The sequence below is a fragment of the Notothenia coriiceps genome, unplaced genomic scaffold, assembly GCF_000735185.1.
Source record: "Notothenia coriiceps isolate Sejong01 unplaced genomic scaffold, NC01 NC01_scaffold00030700, whole genome shotgun sequence".
Taxonomy (NCBI): domain Eukaryota; kingdom Metazoa; phylum Chordata; class Actinopteri; order Perciformes; family Nototheniidae; genus Notothenia; species Notothenia coriiceps.
This window is the reverse complement of record NW_011363401.1, coordinates 46183-62242: the sequence shown is the minus strand read 5'-3', so window position 1 is coordinate 62242 and position 16060 is coordinate 46183. Positions and strand designations below refer to the sequence as shown.

Here is a 16060-nt window from a genome sequence, read left to right as displayed (position 1 = left end):
AGGATCCAGACCTGTTACAGGTGTTAGTGATATCAGACTTTGGGATATTAATTTTACTACACTTCCTAACTGAAGCTATTGATTGCTGCTAACATATTGGTTCAGATTACATTGGGATAAGTTTAGTTATGCAATGTGAAGTTTTTATTCCTGACACCTTGACAATGAGACCCTTGGAATCCACCAGTCCAGATCTTTTCAGACACTCTATCCTTAGCGCAAGGTCCCTCTTCTCCATGGCCATGTGATCAGCTCTGCAATCCCCATCGCTGCCGGGAAGACAAAGGGAAGGATCAAGAGGAAAGTGCATCTGAGGGTTTTTATTAGATCACCTTGTGCGCATGGTGTTAGGAGGTGACCCATTCTTTTAGAATTGAGATTTGCAAATATCTAATATGAACTCTTATGGTCAGTCTTGCTATAAAGTGTGATGGTAAATACCTCCCCTGCTCCTTGGAACACAATGGTATGTCACACACTTTTGCTTCTTAGTGATTGCGGAGGAGCGGCCAGAAGTCCAGCTTACTGCCACAGCAGCAGTAACCTGAGAGTATATACAGAGCACACACTTAATATACTCTTACTGACATTCTTCATAAGTTCTGTGACACACATGTTACTGCTGTATGTTCAAGAGTGATAGAGAACAGTGATTAATGAAACTAAATAAGTAAGATCGATGAAAGACCAGTTAGAGTAAAAATCTGATGTTTCCTTGCTGTATGGCAAATAATACAAAATAAATTAACAAATAAAACATAAAGCAACTTCATCTACATAGTATGGCACACATTTGAATAATTGCATATTAACCTCATAACACCATGGCAAACTTATGTATTTATTATATTTGTTTTTTTGTTAATCTTTTAAGCCTTATGTAAAAAATGCCTAAATAACATACACAATCAATCAGGAATATATGCCTTGTAGAAATGTTTTGAGAAAAATAAAAAGCTGAATCCCCCATTTATCATAACAGTATGATATCCATATATGTATATAAGGATATGAGACAATGGCCATTAATGGCCATCTGTGCGTGTGTGAGTGTGAGTGTGTGTCGTTTTGTTACCTTGAATGTCATCGTTGAACGTGCAGTACTTGTTGCGGTACTTGCTCAGCAGACGGAAGGCATTAACATTTGCAAAGTCCTCAAATTGAATCAAACAGTCCATTCCATACCTGTAAGAAGACAGAAACAAATAAATAAAGGATATAAGTGAGCTATTTTCTTAATTTTTCAAAGTGACTGGACTTTTGATAGTTTTCTGGACACTCAAACACACACATAAACACATGTAGAAAGAGAGCTGTCTCCACTTTTAAAAAAAAACTGTATTGCAGTCCTGAGGGGGGCGCTCTCTAACCACATAACACATCACAGGGTGAGAAATTAAGAAATGTGATGCTGGCTTCTCAGTGGAAAACATTTTTAACAATGTATTTTATTCAGATTTCTTGAAGTTGAATTTAAATATTTCAAGATATTGAGAGGAAAACTCTTGAGTGAGACTTCATGCTTAATTTAAAGTCACATAACTTGTTCTTGTTAAATGGGCATTTGACAAGCTGACACCTGTTTCCCCCACATTTACAAAGGGAGGATAAACCTACATAAAGGAGTAGAATAACATGAGAAAAGAAAAGACTGCAGTGCCCACCCAGTAAAGCAGCCATGCTCAATTTAACAAGATGCTGCTGAGACCACCTATCACAGTCAATACTGTGCCAATAAGCTCCTACAAAAACATTGTGCAACAAAAATAAGCTTTAAGGTCAGCATTATGGGTCTTTAAATTAGATTTAGCAGCGGCAGAGAGGAATCCAGAGTTCCCATGCCTGTCAACATATGGGACTTTAGTTCAGGAATTTACTGGATGTTTTCAAAGGGACTGCTGCTGCTTTCCAACATGAGAGACAGGGGTTCAGCTGCAGGAAAAGCAAAGTACTACCTAGTGTAGGTGTACAGGACATACATATGTCTTTAAGCTAATAGCAGATAGATCTAAAATATGTCATTTCATTATTTAAAAAGATACATTTAGAGTGGCTATTACTACAGTAAAAATATAGTCTTAATTATTTTTGTTAAAGTCAGCATTAAATACCAATTTGCCAATATTTTAAACTTTCGCAGCCTCAGCTCTAGCTACCTAGCTAAGTTAGCAACGTTAGTTTTATGATCTTAGAAAAGGCTTTTACTCGAAGGATTGATTAGCATGTTAGCTAAGGTAACAATATCTAAGATAGCAAGTTGCTGCTGAAGTTATATCTTTTGCAAATCCACAAAAGTTAAATTCTGGTGGTAGAACTGGCTTCCGAGTGGGGAAACACTACAACAGTGGATGTGCTTTGTTAAATGTTAATCTTTTCATATTACCCAAAACTTCACCAAATGTAGTTAGCTCATGAAATGCTAATTGGAAATAATGCTGATTCAGGTTGGACTTGCTAAAGTTTGCGGTTAATGTTAGAGCAGATAACTATTCTGTATTATCCATTGCTAACACTTTTGCTCCTGATATTCGCTCCCAAAGATTAAAATAAAAACACCATCCACAAAGCTCTTGCAATACCAACCTGATCTCACCAGAATGCGTGACTCCACCACGACTCCTTGGCCGACACGTAAATGTAACAAATGTCGTGACTCCACCACGCAATGCAGTGTTAAAAGGAGTCGTGGTGGAGTCACGCATTCTGGTGAGATCAGGTTGTGCAATACTGTGCATTGCTCCTACAGAGCGCTGCAGGGATGACATGTTTTTGAAGCTAACATGGAAGCTAGCATAGCCCTAGTTCTCTTGTTAATTGTACTTTTCCATATGGTTTTGATTACTGCAGAAAATAACATCTGTGGCAAACAATGAACGAACATGAACAACCTTTCAGCGCACAAACTTGACACACCTGCTCTCTCTAGTTAAATGAGCTAAGCGGTGATTGGACAATCACTGTTTGGGGAGGGGTTCCTCAAATGTGGGTTGAAAGGATTGGTTTTAAGATTTTCTGTTTGAGGAAAACCCTTGCAACTGAGGACTTTACAGTACAATAACTACATTAAAGCTGTCTCAAGGATGTGACCGTATAGATTAGAAACAATGAGAGGAAAGGGTGAGGTCTGTCTGTCTGTCTGTCTGTCTGTCTGTCTGTCTGTATTAAAAACTACAGTACAGGGATCATATTTCAGTGAGTGAAAGAAATTGAGGACGGGCCAAGCAAACAGGCCGAGGCGGCACGAAACCCCCCAACACCTGCAGCCCTGTCAACAGGGGGGAGGTTTGAAGTTCTTCCTTAACTCTGTTTTACTCTATTTCTCCATTCTGTATTTTAATTGTCTTTGTCTTTTCATAAAACCCTGCCTCATACCTCATAAGGCAAAGGATCCTCGTTTGCACTGATGTCGTAAAATTCACTAAAGCTTTTTCCCACTTGCTACAGTTGCTGCTAAACTGCTTAAACTTTCAGCAGGGGGATGAAATTGAGCGGAAGCGGGACAAGAAAGAAATGCAGGATGAGAAGCGACTAGAGCTGTGTTCAAATGCAATAAAACTGTCCATCGCTGGGTCAATGTTTCCTTCCCTCTGCCACTCTGCAAGACACTGGTTCCTCATGCAGAGATTGATAGCCCAGCTGACTAACTGCCAACACGGCAGTAGTGCTGAATAGAGAAATGTGTTTCCTATCAAGCAGAGAGTATTACTAAAGCAGGGAGAGCTTGTGCGAAGAGGAGGAATAATGAGGCCAAGTAGGGAGCTATAAACTTTCATTGTGTTGAGGCTTTTGGAGACAGAGACATGCGACATAGATGTAGCCTCTGCCAGTGCAGCGCCCTCTGGCATGGTTTTGATGCAATGACTACTGGAGAGGTCACACCAGTTCACAAAAAATCAAGCTGCCTATACTGTAGGAAGAGTTCTGGAAGTTAAGTTCTCAGTAGATGTTGAGACGTACTCACACAATGCAAGTATTCTGACTAAAGTCAAAGAACTGTGTTGTAATGTTTCGAATAATTTCCCCGGTGCGGGACAAATAAACGATTTCTTATTCTGAAAAAGTGGTCTTTTAGACATTTAATTCTATGTATTACTTTAAAATCATAGCCCAGAAAGGCCAGATGCTGCTGAGAAAAGGCTGAGCTGTGAACACAGGCATATTTATGGGCACCCACTGACCATAAACTACAGATCTGTGGTTGTGGTACCGTGCAGAAAGAAAGGAGCATCTTCCCAATGCAGAAAGCTCTTTAGATCCATAAGAGCCACAAAGATAGGGGGTGAGCTTTTGACAATGTGTGTGTGTGTTTTTGTGTGCTTTCCCTTAAAGATCCCATGTCATGGCCATTTCTACTGATCATAATTCCATTGTTTAGGTATACTAGAACAGATTTATATTGTGCAATTTTCCAAACTCACATTGGTTTCTCATACAGCATCTCTGTATAGTATGTGTATTCACTCTGTCCTAAACGGCTTGTTGGAGCTCCTGCCCCCCCCTCCCTGTGAGCCCACTGTGCTCTGATTGGTCAGCTCGCCCACTCTGTTCTGATGAGTCTACCACCGTTACAGCTGAACACCAGTGATTATGTTTTACAATGGCGTTTGTTAGCAACCAGAAAATGACACCAGTAATGACAAACAGATGAGAATGCTGCGTGGGGTCTGGGTGCCGTGTTGGCGGGACGTTGCACGGCTCGATGCTGTGAGGAGCGGACAGTGTGAGCTGGGTTCATTTCCTGCTTTCTGCGTGGGATCTGCGAGACAGCGAGACATCGCAAATGGACGCGGGAAGGGGGGGATTCTGAAGGGGCTGCAGCACCCCCATCTGCGAGGCTCCACTAGCACCCCCAAACGCGGCGCACCTACAGTGTAAGCGCGCCACTAGCAACCCCCCCTACAGCGCGTCAAAGTTTGGCCGCTGAGAGAGTGTGTGTGTGTGAGGATCTCCACGGATTGGGTATGGGCACGTCACTGTACCCAGGAAGAAAACAATGGAAAAAGAGAAATCTCCAACGAGGCGTTCTGGGGAAGCCTAGACAGGTCTTTTCTGAGTTTTACTCGCCAGGGTGTACTTTGAGGGTTTGTGACTGCAGACCGTTTACATGCAGAAAAAGCTTCATAACAAACAAGGGGACGGGTAATAACCGGAAAAGCATGACATGGGACCTTTAAACAAAGCTCGTCTTGGAGGCCATTTGTGTCGTTGTTGTCCCTGTTCTGCCCGACAATCTGTTGTCTTTCCTTGGCGACCCTCTAAATGGAACGCCAACATCTGACAATGCACCTTTTTGCCTGCTAAATAATGGGAATAATTGTTACTAAGTAACAGCACAGGAAGACGGAAAAACATGTAGAAGGGTGCCAAATCATTACTTCAGTTGATAACATTGTAAAAAATATTTAAATATGAATGACTTATTATTATGGTGCGCATTAACTATTTAGCTGGCAAACCACACATTTGGCATTTTGAGGAGTGTTGTAACTTTGTGGCTATAAAATAACTATGCGTTGCCTATGTTTTTAAAATGATGTTAAAAATACTGGCAAATAGTAATCTAGGTTGTGGTCAATGGATCCATCAAATATTCTATTATCTATTATTATTTATCTCTAGGTGTGCCCATAGTAGGTTTTGACTTATTTTCAATATGTAACTAATATTGATAGAAAATAAGAAAGGTACTGCTGTTGTTATAACTTTGAACTCAAAGCAGAGATCACGACTTGTTGAACTCCAATCCCAAAACAGGGACTTCGTTCCAACTCTCATGACTGTTCTGAAAAAAAGGTGTATTCCTGCTATTTAGATTTGGAAATGAGATGACTTTCCGTCTCTTTTGCCAGCGCATTGTCAACAGCAGAGTCTGTTCAGTGACTTTCTGAGACCAAAAGGGGCCTGGTGGGAAAGAGTTTGCATCTGTCACTAGGATGAACCTGTCCACTCCTGCTTAAGCGTGTACAACTGAGTAAAAACTTTGTTCCTGCTCAGATGACTCCCAGTGTGTGCAGGTATAACACAAAAGTCCTTGGTTCTTCCCTTGACAGTGAATCTAACCAAAGGTTTCTCACACAGCTTGTGGTTAGTGTGTCCTTTACGACTGCATGCAGTAGTTTTGAGGGATGGAATGTTTCTCCATAACAAGTGGCTATAATCAATAGCAACAGTGCATCACATGACTTCTTTTAAAACAGTCTTGTGTGTCGCATAAGGTAGTTTTAACTGTAGCTGTTCGCAATAAAAACAGCTCTATAAACACATTGTGCTCAACCTGCTCTGCACAAAACAGCTGACATGCAAAATAACAACTATAGAACATAGTGGAGGCTTTAGCATGTTAACACCTTCATATTTTTAAAGAAGAAAAAAACATATCCAAAAGAACGGTTTGATATGGATTATGGCAGGCAGAGAACTTTATGAATATTTTAATAAGCTAATGTTTTTTACATTTACAAATGCACAAAACCCTAAATAACACACTACAGGAAAGGTAAAAGCCCCTAAAAGGATATTAGGGCCCCTCTAAGCCTTGATTCACTTTTTTTTCAAATAGTATGCATCTTTTTTTAAATCTAAAAAGGTACTACATGTAACAACATAAATGTACTAATCACGTTGTACAGCCAATTTGTGAACAGTTTAACTTGACCTAAAAATGTAGATCTTCCCAAACATTCTTGTTTGCCTATAGCCATGGAATGATTTATATCTAAAGGTTATTGAATGATTTAACCTTGAAAACTTCAAAAGTAAATTACATTTACAGTATATCAGCTCCTACTGTAAGTGGCAGACTAGACACTTGCAGAGGAGACGCTAACCGTTCCTGCCATGGCGCTGTTTAAGCTATCTGGAGTCATGCTAGCAGCACCACACATAGCTGCTTTGTGCTTCAAATATTTTATTATGCTATGATATATGTTGGCCACTGTTAGCGGGTAGCAGAATGAACAAAACACACCTAGACGTATTGTTTTCTGGAGTAAAACTTTCAGGTATGTTTTTCAACTTACTGCATATAATATATTGGGAATAAATGCCTGTAATTTTTATTAATGTAAGATAGAATGAATAAGAATACGATACATGAGCCGCTCTCCCAGGTGACGTATCAATCAGACTTTGGTGTTATGTCTGGGTCAAACTGGGGGACAGGGGAGTTAACTTGTGCCCCAGCTCCTTCATGTAACACAATAGGGATTCAGCTGAGACCTGATGAAATCTGAATCTCCAGCTAATAGGACGTAGGTGGATGTCATACATACTTATATGGTGGGGTGGGGGCTAGGAGAACAGAGGAAGAGTGATTCCTTTAGTCGGAGTCAGGAGGATGTCTATAAAGAAGGTCACATACAAGGGTGCTTTGTCCAAACACAGCTGTTCAACTCGTGTGCATGTATGCAGGTACACACACACACACACACACACACACACACACACACACACACACACACACACACACACACACACACACACACACACACACACACACACACACACACACACCTACTCTCTGGCCTTCTAGTCAGAGCGGAGTATGATACCTAACTATTCCCTGTGTTTTTGTTTTTTATATTATATTGTTTTTATTAAATGTACAGCACTTTGGCTCCACCAAAAATCGTTTTTAAATGTGCTGTATAAATAAAACTTGATTGGATTTGATTTGATAAAGAACTGTAGCGGATACAACCCGTTTCATCTCCGTGTTGACGGGGCCTTACAGTACAGCACAGTTTTTCCTGGTAATTTCTACTTGTGTGTAATTTTCACTTCCAGCACATTCCTTCTATTTCAGAAAGCTCTGCTGAGCCTTATGAAATGGGACTGTAACAAAGAAATCTGGACAAGCTAAAACAAAAACATAGGGATTAAGGGTGATAACAAAGGTTAGTGTTTCTATGACAGAAAAGATTGAGTTCAAAGTGTTGAAACCTTTGCTGAGCTTTGTGATGAGGGTGTGTGTAGACACAATGAGATTAAGGGATGATTCATTCTGCCTGGAGAACAAAGCAGCAGGCAACACCTGCTGATTATTCAACAAGAGCAGCGGCTGGAGGAACACGTACCATTCTCCTTCACTATTTTTAAATGCCGGATAAAAGAATCCCTCTGTACTTCTTCTGTTTATTTATGATGAATCAATCTGGACTCTTATAGTTTAGTTTCTTAGAAAACTAAACAAGAATATTACTTGAAAGGATGCAGAGCTGTAATCATTCATTCAATCTCTGAGCCCATAATTACTTATTTTCCACCAATCTTGCTCCTTTGGGGAAAAAGCTTCGCTGTTCCCTGTAGTTGAGAAGCCACCCGGTTATTAGAGTCATGGCTTCCTGCTGCCAGCTGGAGGGGGCCCAGACCCAGGCTCCTGCTGCTGGACTCTGGCTCTCTGGGTTAGGACGGGTCTTAAACAGGCCCATGTGTGTGTGGCTTCATGGCACACAGGGACCCACAGATATAGAGATATGCCCGCACGCATGCAAGGCTAGGGTATACAAAAGTCTCATTAAGGACAAGACTGCAATAAACACAAGGAGCCCCAAAGGGAAGCAGTATGACTCATTAACTGCAGCTCAGAGAGGAGGAACAGATAAGATCAGTGAATTAAAACCAAACAAATGGCAATATGGAATATTAAACACGTACTGTGCCCCCGACAAGCCAAAACTAACCCCTCACTCTAATAGCATGTCTACTAGTCTGAGTATAAATCCCCTTGGGGAATATACTGTATGGTGAAATACGTTCGATGGACTGGGACAAATGGAGCCACAGCTTCTTTATTAAAGGGGCCCTATGCTCATTTTCAGGTTCATATTAGTATTTAGTGTCTCTACTGTGACATGTTTATATGCTTAAATGTTCAAAAAGCTCTTTATTGTTCTCATACTGCCTGTGCTGCAGCACCTCTTTTCACCCTCTGTCTGACACCAGAGTCCAGTCTGCTCAGATTGGTTAGCTGGCTGGCTCTGTTCTGATTGGTCAACGGCCTAGAGATGCGTACAATGTTTTGGAACGCTTGCCAAAAGAAGCACAATTGTTACATAGTGATGTCACTATGTTACATAAGTTAACAATGGAGTCCAATAGAGACCTTTCAAGTTAGCCTTTACAGACCATGCACACAAATGTATATAACGCACTCCAGGATAGGGCATAGCACAACAGGGCCCCTTTAAACCAGATATATCCTACTATCCAAGGAAGCTTCTGTGCTTAAATGATCAATCATATTGCATTCAGAACAAGAATGTCACTTGGAGAGAGACCACCCACCGTCAAAGCCTGTGTTGCATTGACATGTTCCTCGGATGGTCCCACTTACCGAGTTAGGAAGTCGTTTGTTTTGACTTCAATGTGTTCATTAGCTTTACTGTAAGTCGTAATGTGGAAACAACAAGGATGAAACAAAGAAGTTCAGGCGGGTTGTTTTTCTGTAACCAATTCCGAAAACATAACGTCATGGCGGTGGTAGCAATCATGTATTACATTAAATATGAAAACCAAGAAGCTAATTGGATTACGTAACTACTCAATTAGCTGAGTTTCTGTGGACAAGCAAGCAATTCAGATCACTGGGGACAGTTTAAACATGGATATTGTTATGTAACTAAGACTCAAAAACATAGGATTGTCCATTCCAGTTGCGGACCCAGTGGTTGGGTAGCTGTACTCTCAGTGCCACTATAATCAAAAGCACTTTTCAATAAGCTTAAGTTTCCATTCGTCCAGTAGGCAGAGTTTTGATTGACATTGCTTAGCAACCAGAACTTGGTTCAAAGAAGGTAAAACTGACTCATCCGCCACGACTGAAGCTCCAGACGCCTGAATCCTTCAAGATCACTGCATGCAGCAACTCTGCTAAACTGCTTGAAATATTTATTTTAACAGCTCCATGTGCTGTTTGCATGAAAATGACAATAGCAGACTGCAAAAAGGAAGAGGGCAGATGGTTCACTGACGGCTATTATTATCATACCTGTCTGACACAGCCTTCATAAATTCATCCAGCAGGTCATCATACGCCCGGCCTCGCACTCTCTCATGTCTCAGGCCAATGTAGAGAGGGTCCTTCAGCAGCACCTGCAGACACACATGGAGGTGAAGGAGAGAATATGAGACATCTAAGCTTTAATATTTTTCTTTTTACATACAGTACACCCCAAGTACGGAAGGGCCAAGCATAAAGGGGAAAATAACGAGGACCTTTTTTAGATTTTCTAGAAGAAAGTTGCATTATTAAGTTTGAAATTGAAATACCATTTGAATTATAAAGTTGAAATGTCGATAATAAATTAAATTCCGTTGGTCCTTTAAATCAAGTGAGGGGAGCAACGCGCCCTGTTGAGTGTAAATCCTTCAATTTGTGTGGTCAGTCCTTGTGAATAGATAGAAGCAATTAAAACCACACTGTGTCTATTCCAAACAAATAAATGACTTCATTTTTTATTAAAAGAGATCCTTAAGTACAGTTTCTCCTTTAGACAAGGCATTTTCTTAAAGGCTGCCTTAAGCGCGAGAAGTTTTATTTTATTTTCAAAATTTGAATTTATTATCAATGCACACAATTAAATGCTTTTATTTTTCCTTTTTGGCCCTGGCTCTTAGAGTTTTTTGGTTTTAAAGGAGTTCCCCTTATAAAACATTGACTCGTGGTAGGTCTGTAATGTGAAGTCAACTATAAACAGCACACTCTTTGTAAAACTGTGAGCCCTTACATGAATTAAGACTTTAATAAGAACCTTTGTGTTATTTAATAAAAATACTTCTATTCTGGAAAATAACTAAAATATGAGTAGGAGATTGAAGAACTGTAAATTAAAGTGTTTCCAAAAGGTCTGTAGGCTACACTGTACTCCAACAATTTAAGATGAATTTCCATAAAGTTGGGGGGCTTTAAAGAGACTAGTAAATCTTTATAGCAGAAGTGAAAATATCCTGACCTAGTACTGTATGTGCCAAGAACCAAAACACAGGATCCTATACTTCCCAAAATGCAAATGTACAGTTTTAGTGAGTTTAAAAACATTTTATAGGATGAAACATCAGGGGAATAAAAAAATGATAAGGTAATATTGAGTGCAGTATTTCCAAAAATAGAGTATATAAAAATCTGAAGTATAAAGTCAGGGAATATGTGAGACTATGTATGTGAATTATGCCCAGTGCTGACATGTGCTGTGCCTGTGTGTGAAAATAAAATAGAGAGGAGAGATATTACAGTGTGTGAGCACACCCTCACACACACAGACACATGTGTAGACCTCAGACGTCTGCCATGTGTGTGTGTGTACTACAGCGCTGAGAGACACCTCCTGTCACGTCAGTTCACACACACATCTGCAGCTACATCTCCATGCCCACGGAGTTCTAACCAAGCTAAAATAATTAACATTTTGGACATTTTCAAGTAAATACCATTATAGCCAGAAATGATTTTTTATAATAAATACCATGGTAGTCCATTAAATGGTAGTTGAGATGCTTCATCATAGTGCTAGAGGAAAAGTGAGTGGTTATCACTTACATTTAAGGATTATTTACAGTGGATGATGAATGTCTTTACAAACTTGTGTGGCAATCCATCAAGTACTGTCAATGTTTAGACACTTAAATTAATTACAACTTAAACTTCCTGGTGGATGTTTAGGAGAAGGTCAGATGATAGCTAAAGTAAGGTTCATCCTCTGAGAACAGTGAACGTTGGAATAATATTTATGAAAATCCATCCATTACTTGTTGAGATATTTCCATCTGTACGAAAGTAGTCATTCTCTGGTCTTTCTCTGAAATGATTAAGTTTTTTGTTAGAATTTCTTTATTTTTAACAACTCAAGGTAATAGTTTGGCTTATGCAAAACGTATTGCTAACTGCACTGATGTGAGAACAGAAGAAAGAATTAGCCAATGTTCAAAAAGCTCCTGGAGTAGAATACATTAGAGTGAAGAATGTAAATACGGGACATGTGTGTGTATAGAAGCCAGAGGGAACCAGGCTTTACATATATCCAAATGAAGATTGTGAAGGAGATGAAAGAGCAGCAGTAGTGAACTTTGACCTTTTGCACCTTCATATTTGGAAGAATGAGAGCGATTCAGCGGGGGCAGGAGAACATGAAGAACAGAGGTTGATGGGAAGCCATGTGTGTGACAAAGACACATGGAAAATGAAAGAGTGAGAATGGGATGAATTACATGGAAGTAGATGGCACCTTACAGTGATCAATTGCTTGCTGACTTTGCTTTCGTCTATCAGCACATATTTCATCAGATCTTTAAAATGATGCACCTTCCAGAACAAGCTGTAGGTTCCCACCCTAGACAGTCTTTTAAATCTCAACTTTGCCTTCCAGGGTTTTTCAATTCCAAGACGTTGGGAACTGCTCCATTGCGTTGCCATGCCCCATTGGGACAGGCGACCTTTACTTCTGGAGATGGATAATTAGAGGGTGCCACTAAGATGAGCGCTGCAGCCTCCTTTCCATGGCAGGGTCAAGACTCGCCATATCCAAGAACAGCTCAGAACGTTTATATAAGGCAATATTTATTTGAAGTTGACAACTCATTTCCTGGCAAGCTCCAAATGGACAGTAATAGGCTCGGGGTGGCCAAGTTCAACAGTAACCAAAACAAGCAAAACATTTTCATGTGATCCCGCTGAGAGGTGGGGTGATATCAGGGAGCGCTTCTGGTGGTCATTTCTCAAGATGATGCAAGAGCATGGAAAAATATCAGGGGAATGATAAAAATGATATGATAAAAATAGATATAAAATAAAAAAAATAGTTTAATTTCTCATTTGGAGTTTCGACTCATGTGTATATTAAGTTCGATGGTGACTTTATGTGCCATTATTCAGTTGAGGTACATACTGACAAAACTGCCTTTGAAACTTTGACCCAACAACCCACTGGCAGATTTGAAAGGCATGTTAACTAAAAAAAAAAGGCCAATATTACATTATTTATTATAGCCAGAAACTGTAAAACACACAAGTGTATCCTTGGATGTTCTGAAAGTTCTTGAAAGAAAATTCTGCGCTTCTTTGTACAACTGGGATGCCATGACTGACTCGACTTAGACCATAACTTAGTGACATTTCGATTGAACTGCAGGCTACTTCCTGCAATGAAAACCCCATTTGCAAATCCCATTTTGTTCAATATTAGCAACATTTGTAAAGATGTTTTTGTAAGTATATTTACTTTGTAAGCATTCCAACTCAATGCTTTATTTTTTCCCAGATTTTTGCCACTTTAACAATTTAAACTGCAAAAAATCATATTTAATTTATTTCGACTTCTTGCCATGATTGTGCTGTTCCTATAGAGCAGGGGTGTCAAACTCAATTTCATCATGGACCACATTAGCGTTATGTCTGCACTCAAAGGGCCGGTTACTTGTAACTATATAAATATATAATATATATAACATAATGTATTATATTACATTATTGCCTCTGCATTGGATTATTATCGGGTAGGGTAATAACTTCGTAATTAACTACGTCTGAAAGCAGAAGTCCAGGGCAAATAATTGCAAGTCTCTTCAGTGCGCATGTCACAAAAGGAAATGCATTGTGGGACATGTAGTTTATGGGCAATGTGATTCTGTAAAGTAGCATGTAACCGTATATTAAACGTATTATATTATTTGCAAGCTCTTATATCATACATAAAATGAAGTAGAGGGCCGGATTTGGCCCCCGGGCCTTGAGTTTGACACCCCTGCTATAGAGATACAGGACTTACATATTGCAGAGCTAACAAGGCCATCAAAATGTGACAGGAGCAAAAAGCACCCTGAAACTGGGGTTCATAGGTGAAATGGAAGAAACTGCATCATAAGAGACTTGTATAGTCTGAGGTAGTCTCAGTGACATTGTGCTGAACTGTTGACACAAGTTGTCTCTCTGTCCCAGATTACCCTCTGTTGATTGGTTAAACTGTCCTTTGTGTTGTACAGCCCTTTTCTCTCAGAAGGGATTAGCACTTGTGTATGGCTCTACAGACACAGAAGCTCTGTATTCACTGTTGCAACTGTCTCCAACTGATGAATGTCGGACTGCAGAAAATAATATAAAGTTATATTTGACTCCTTTGTTGTGCTATGTTTAATTAGTATAGCATGCAGCGTCAGTATTAAAACGGGGACTGTTACAGTACATTTATGAAGACATTTTGGAAGACCAGGGATCTAGAACAGTGTGAACCCGTCTGAGCTAAAGGACACCGTGCATTGGACATGTGAAAGCCCACCCACGACAGATGTACAAACAGCAAATTGTCCAGTATGACATCATTGAATCACATTTCAACAAGAGAGTGTTTGTTGAGGTTATGCCAGGTGATATCAAGTCCAGGGATACACTGACAGATACTGTACAGGAAGATTACATGACGTGAAAACTGAACTCCCTGAGTCTTAGAGACTCTTCTACTGCTGATTTGTCTGTATATATTGTGTGTTTTGTGCAGGATAGCTGTCCAGGTAGTGATATGTTATTGCTGGTTCTCACACAAGATAACAGTTTCCACATTCCTTTGCCAAAAAATAACAGACAATCACATGGTGGATCACTTTCTATATACGTAGCTAAAACAGAGCTACTCATGATCGGACAAAACATTAAGGAGTAGCTTGACAATGTGTGAAATATGCTAATTCATTTTCCTGCAAAGAGTTATATGGGAAAAGCAAATAAATGTATTTCTAAAAATGTTAAACTATTTATAATGAAAAACAAAACAAAGTGAGAGGGGTCTGCATGCTCCACTGTTTGGACGTCAGCCTGCCCGCCTCTGTCTACCCCCATATCAACTCAAGGACAAATATAATCCCATAATAACGGTCATTTTAATAATTAGCTTGGGCTACCACTACCACATAACCTCTCAATGCTCCCACCATGCCTTCACAGTCAAAGTGAGGCGAGGTACCGAGGGGCAGCAGGCTAGAATGCCTCCCATATGAATTCAGAAGAACCTCACATAATAAACACACACAGTCTATTTGCCCCATTACAAATAATTGAGCCTGTCATCTCTTTATAATAATGGAAAAGTTGGCTAGAGTCAAGCAATTTTACAATTAAATCTCTTTTAAATTATTTCCTTAAAAAAAATATAAAGGCAGCAATTCAACTGCATGCGTGTGTCATCGCTTTCGGCAAATTTGTCACTGTGTATATGATTTCTGTCAAGGACTGATCGACGTCTAGTAAATGGGAAACATATCTCCTTCTTTCCAAGAGTTTAGAAGCTCCATACACATAAGGTCTCAAGTCCAGTAAACTCTAAACGAAGATATGGAATGGATGAAGAGTCTGTAGTCAATGGGACAAGGTTTTGGTATTCAAAGGGTTCTGGTTTCCTTTTGTATTTTGAGTAGTATCAACCAATCACATTTCGATGGGCTTTGGTTGCTTGAAGGTGAACCGAAGAGAGGTGGAACACATTGGCCGAAGTGCAATCTCAGAACCCTTAGCTAGTGCTTGACGATGATTTTGCTTTCATTAGCTAATAACAAACTGGCAAAAATATCTTAATAGGCCTATCATTGGCAAACATGAGCAAGCACGCTTAGAATGGTCAAGGTTGGATTTTCCTATAATAGGGGCACACACACACACACAAAGCCCTGCCTGCACCAAGCATACATGTAGCGACTTGTTACTGGAAACAAGTCGCATTAAGCACAGGGATAGAAGGAGAGTTTTCTTGAAACAGAACACTTAATCAGTCAACTTTGGCTAGTTTGTGAGTTACAAGGTTCTGCCGATGATTAAACGATTTACAATGTGTTCATTTTTAGGTTGAGTCAAGAACCAACATTTGAGCTTCGGACAGAACCACGCTAGCGGATTTTCCTGCTATGCTAGGCTGATCTCTACTCAATTAATCAATGTATGCTGAAATATTCCGATGACTAACTGTTTTTTAAGTTGTGAAGTACAATAGTGCAAACTCACCGCATCAGACTCCACAAGCTCTGCATCAATGTTCAATGACACACACACACACACACACACACACACACACACACACACACA

The 16060-nt window shown here is 39.9% G+C and overlaps 1 protein-coding gene across 1 annotated transcript in view; it reads right to left on the bottom strand.

The window, feature by feature from the left end:
* The window catches only part of LOC104959667 (NADP-dependent malic enzyme, mitochondrial-like), a 55456-nt gene that overhangs the window by 4244 nt on the left and 35152 nt on the right, over positions 1-16060 (bottom strand). Inside the window, exons 6-9 of the mRNA XM_010787568.1 lie at positions 9989-10092; positions 1075-1185; positions 480-542; positions 158-269 (exon numbers count right to left, since the gene is read on the bottom strand). Of these exons, the coding sequence (XP_010785870.1) occupies positions 158-269; positions 480-542; positions 1075-1185; positions 9989-10092 (390 nt within the window). The remainder of the gene's footprint in view (positions 1-157; positions 270-479; positions 543-1074; positions 1186-9988; positions 10093-16060) is intronic.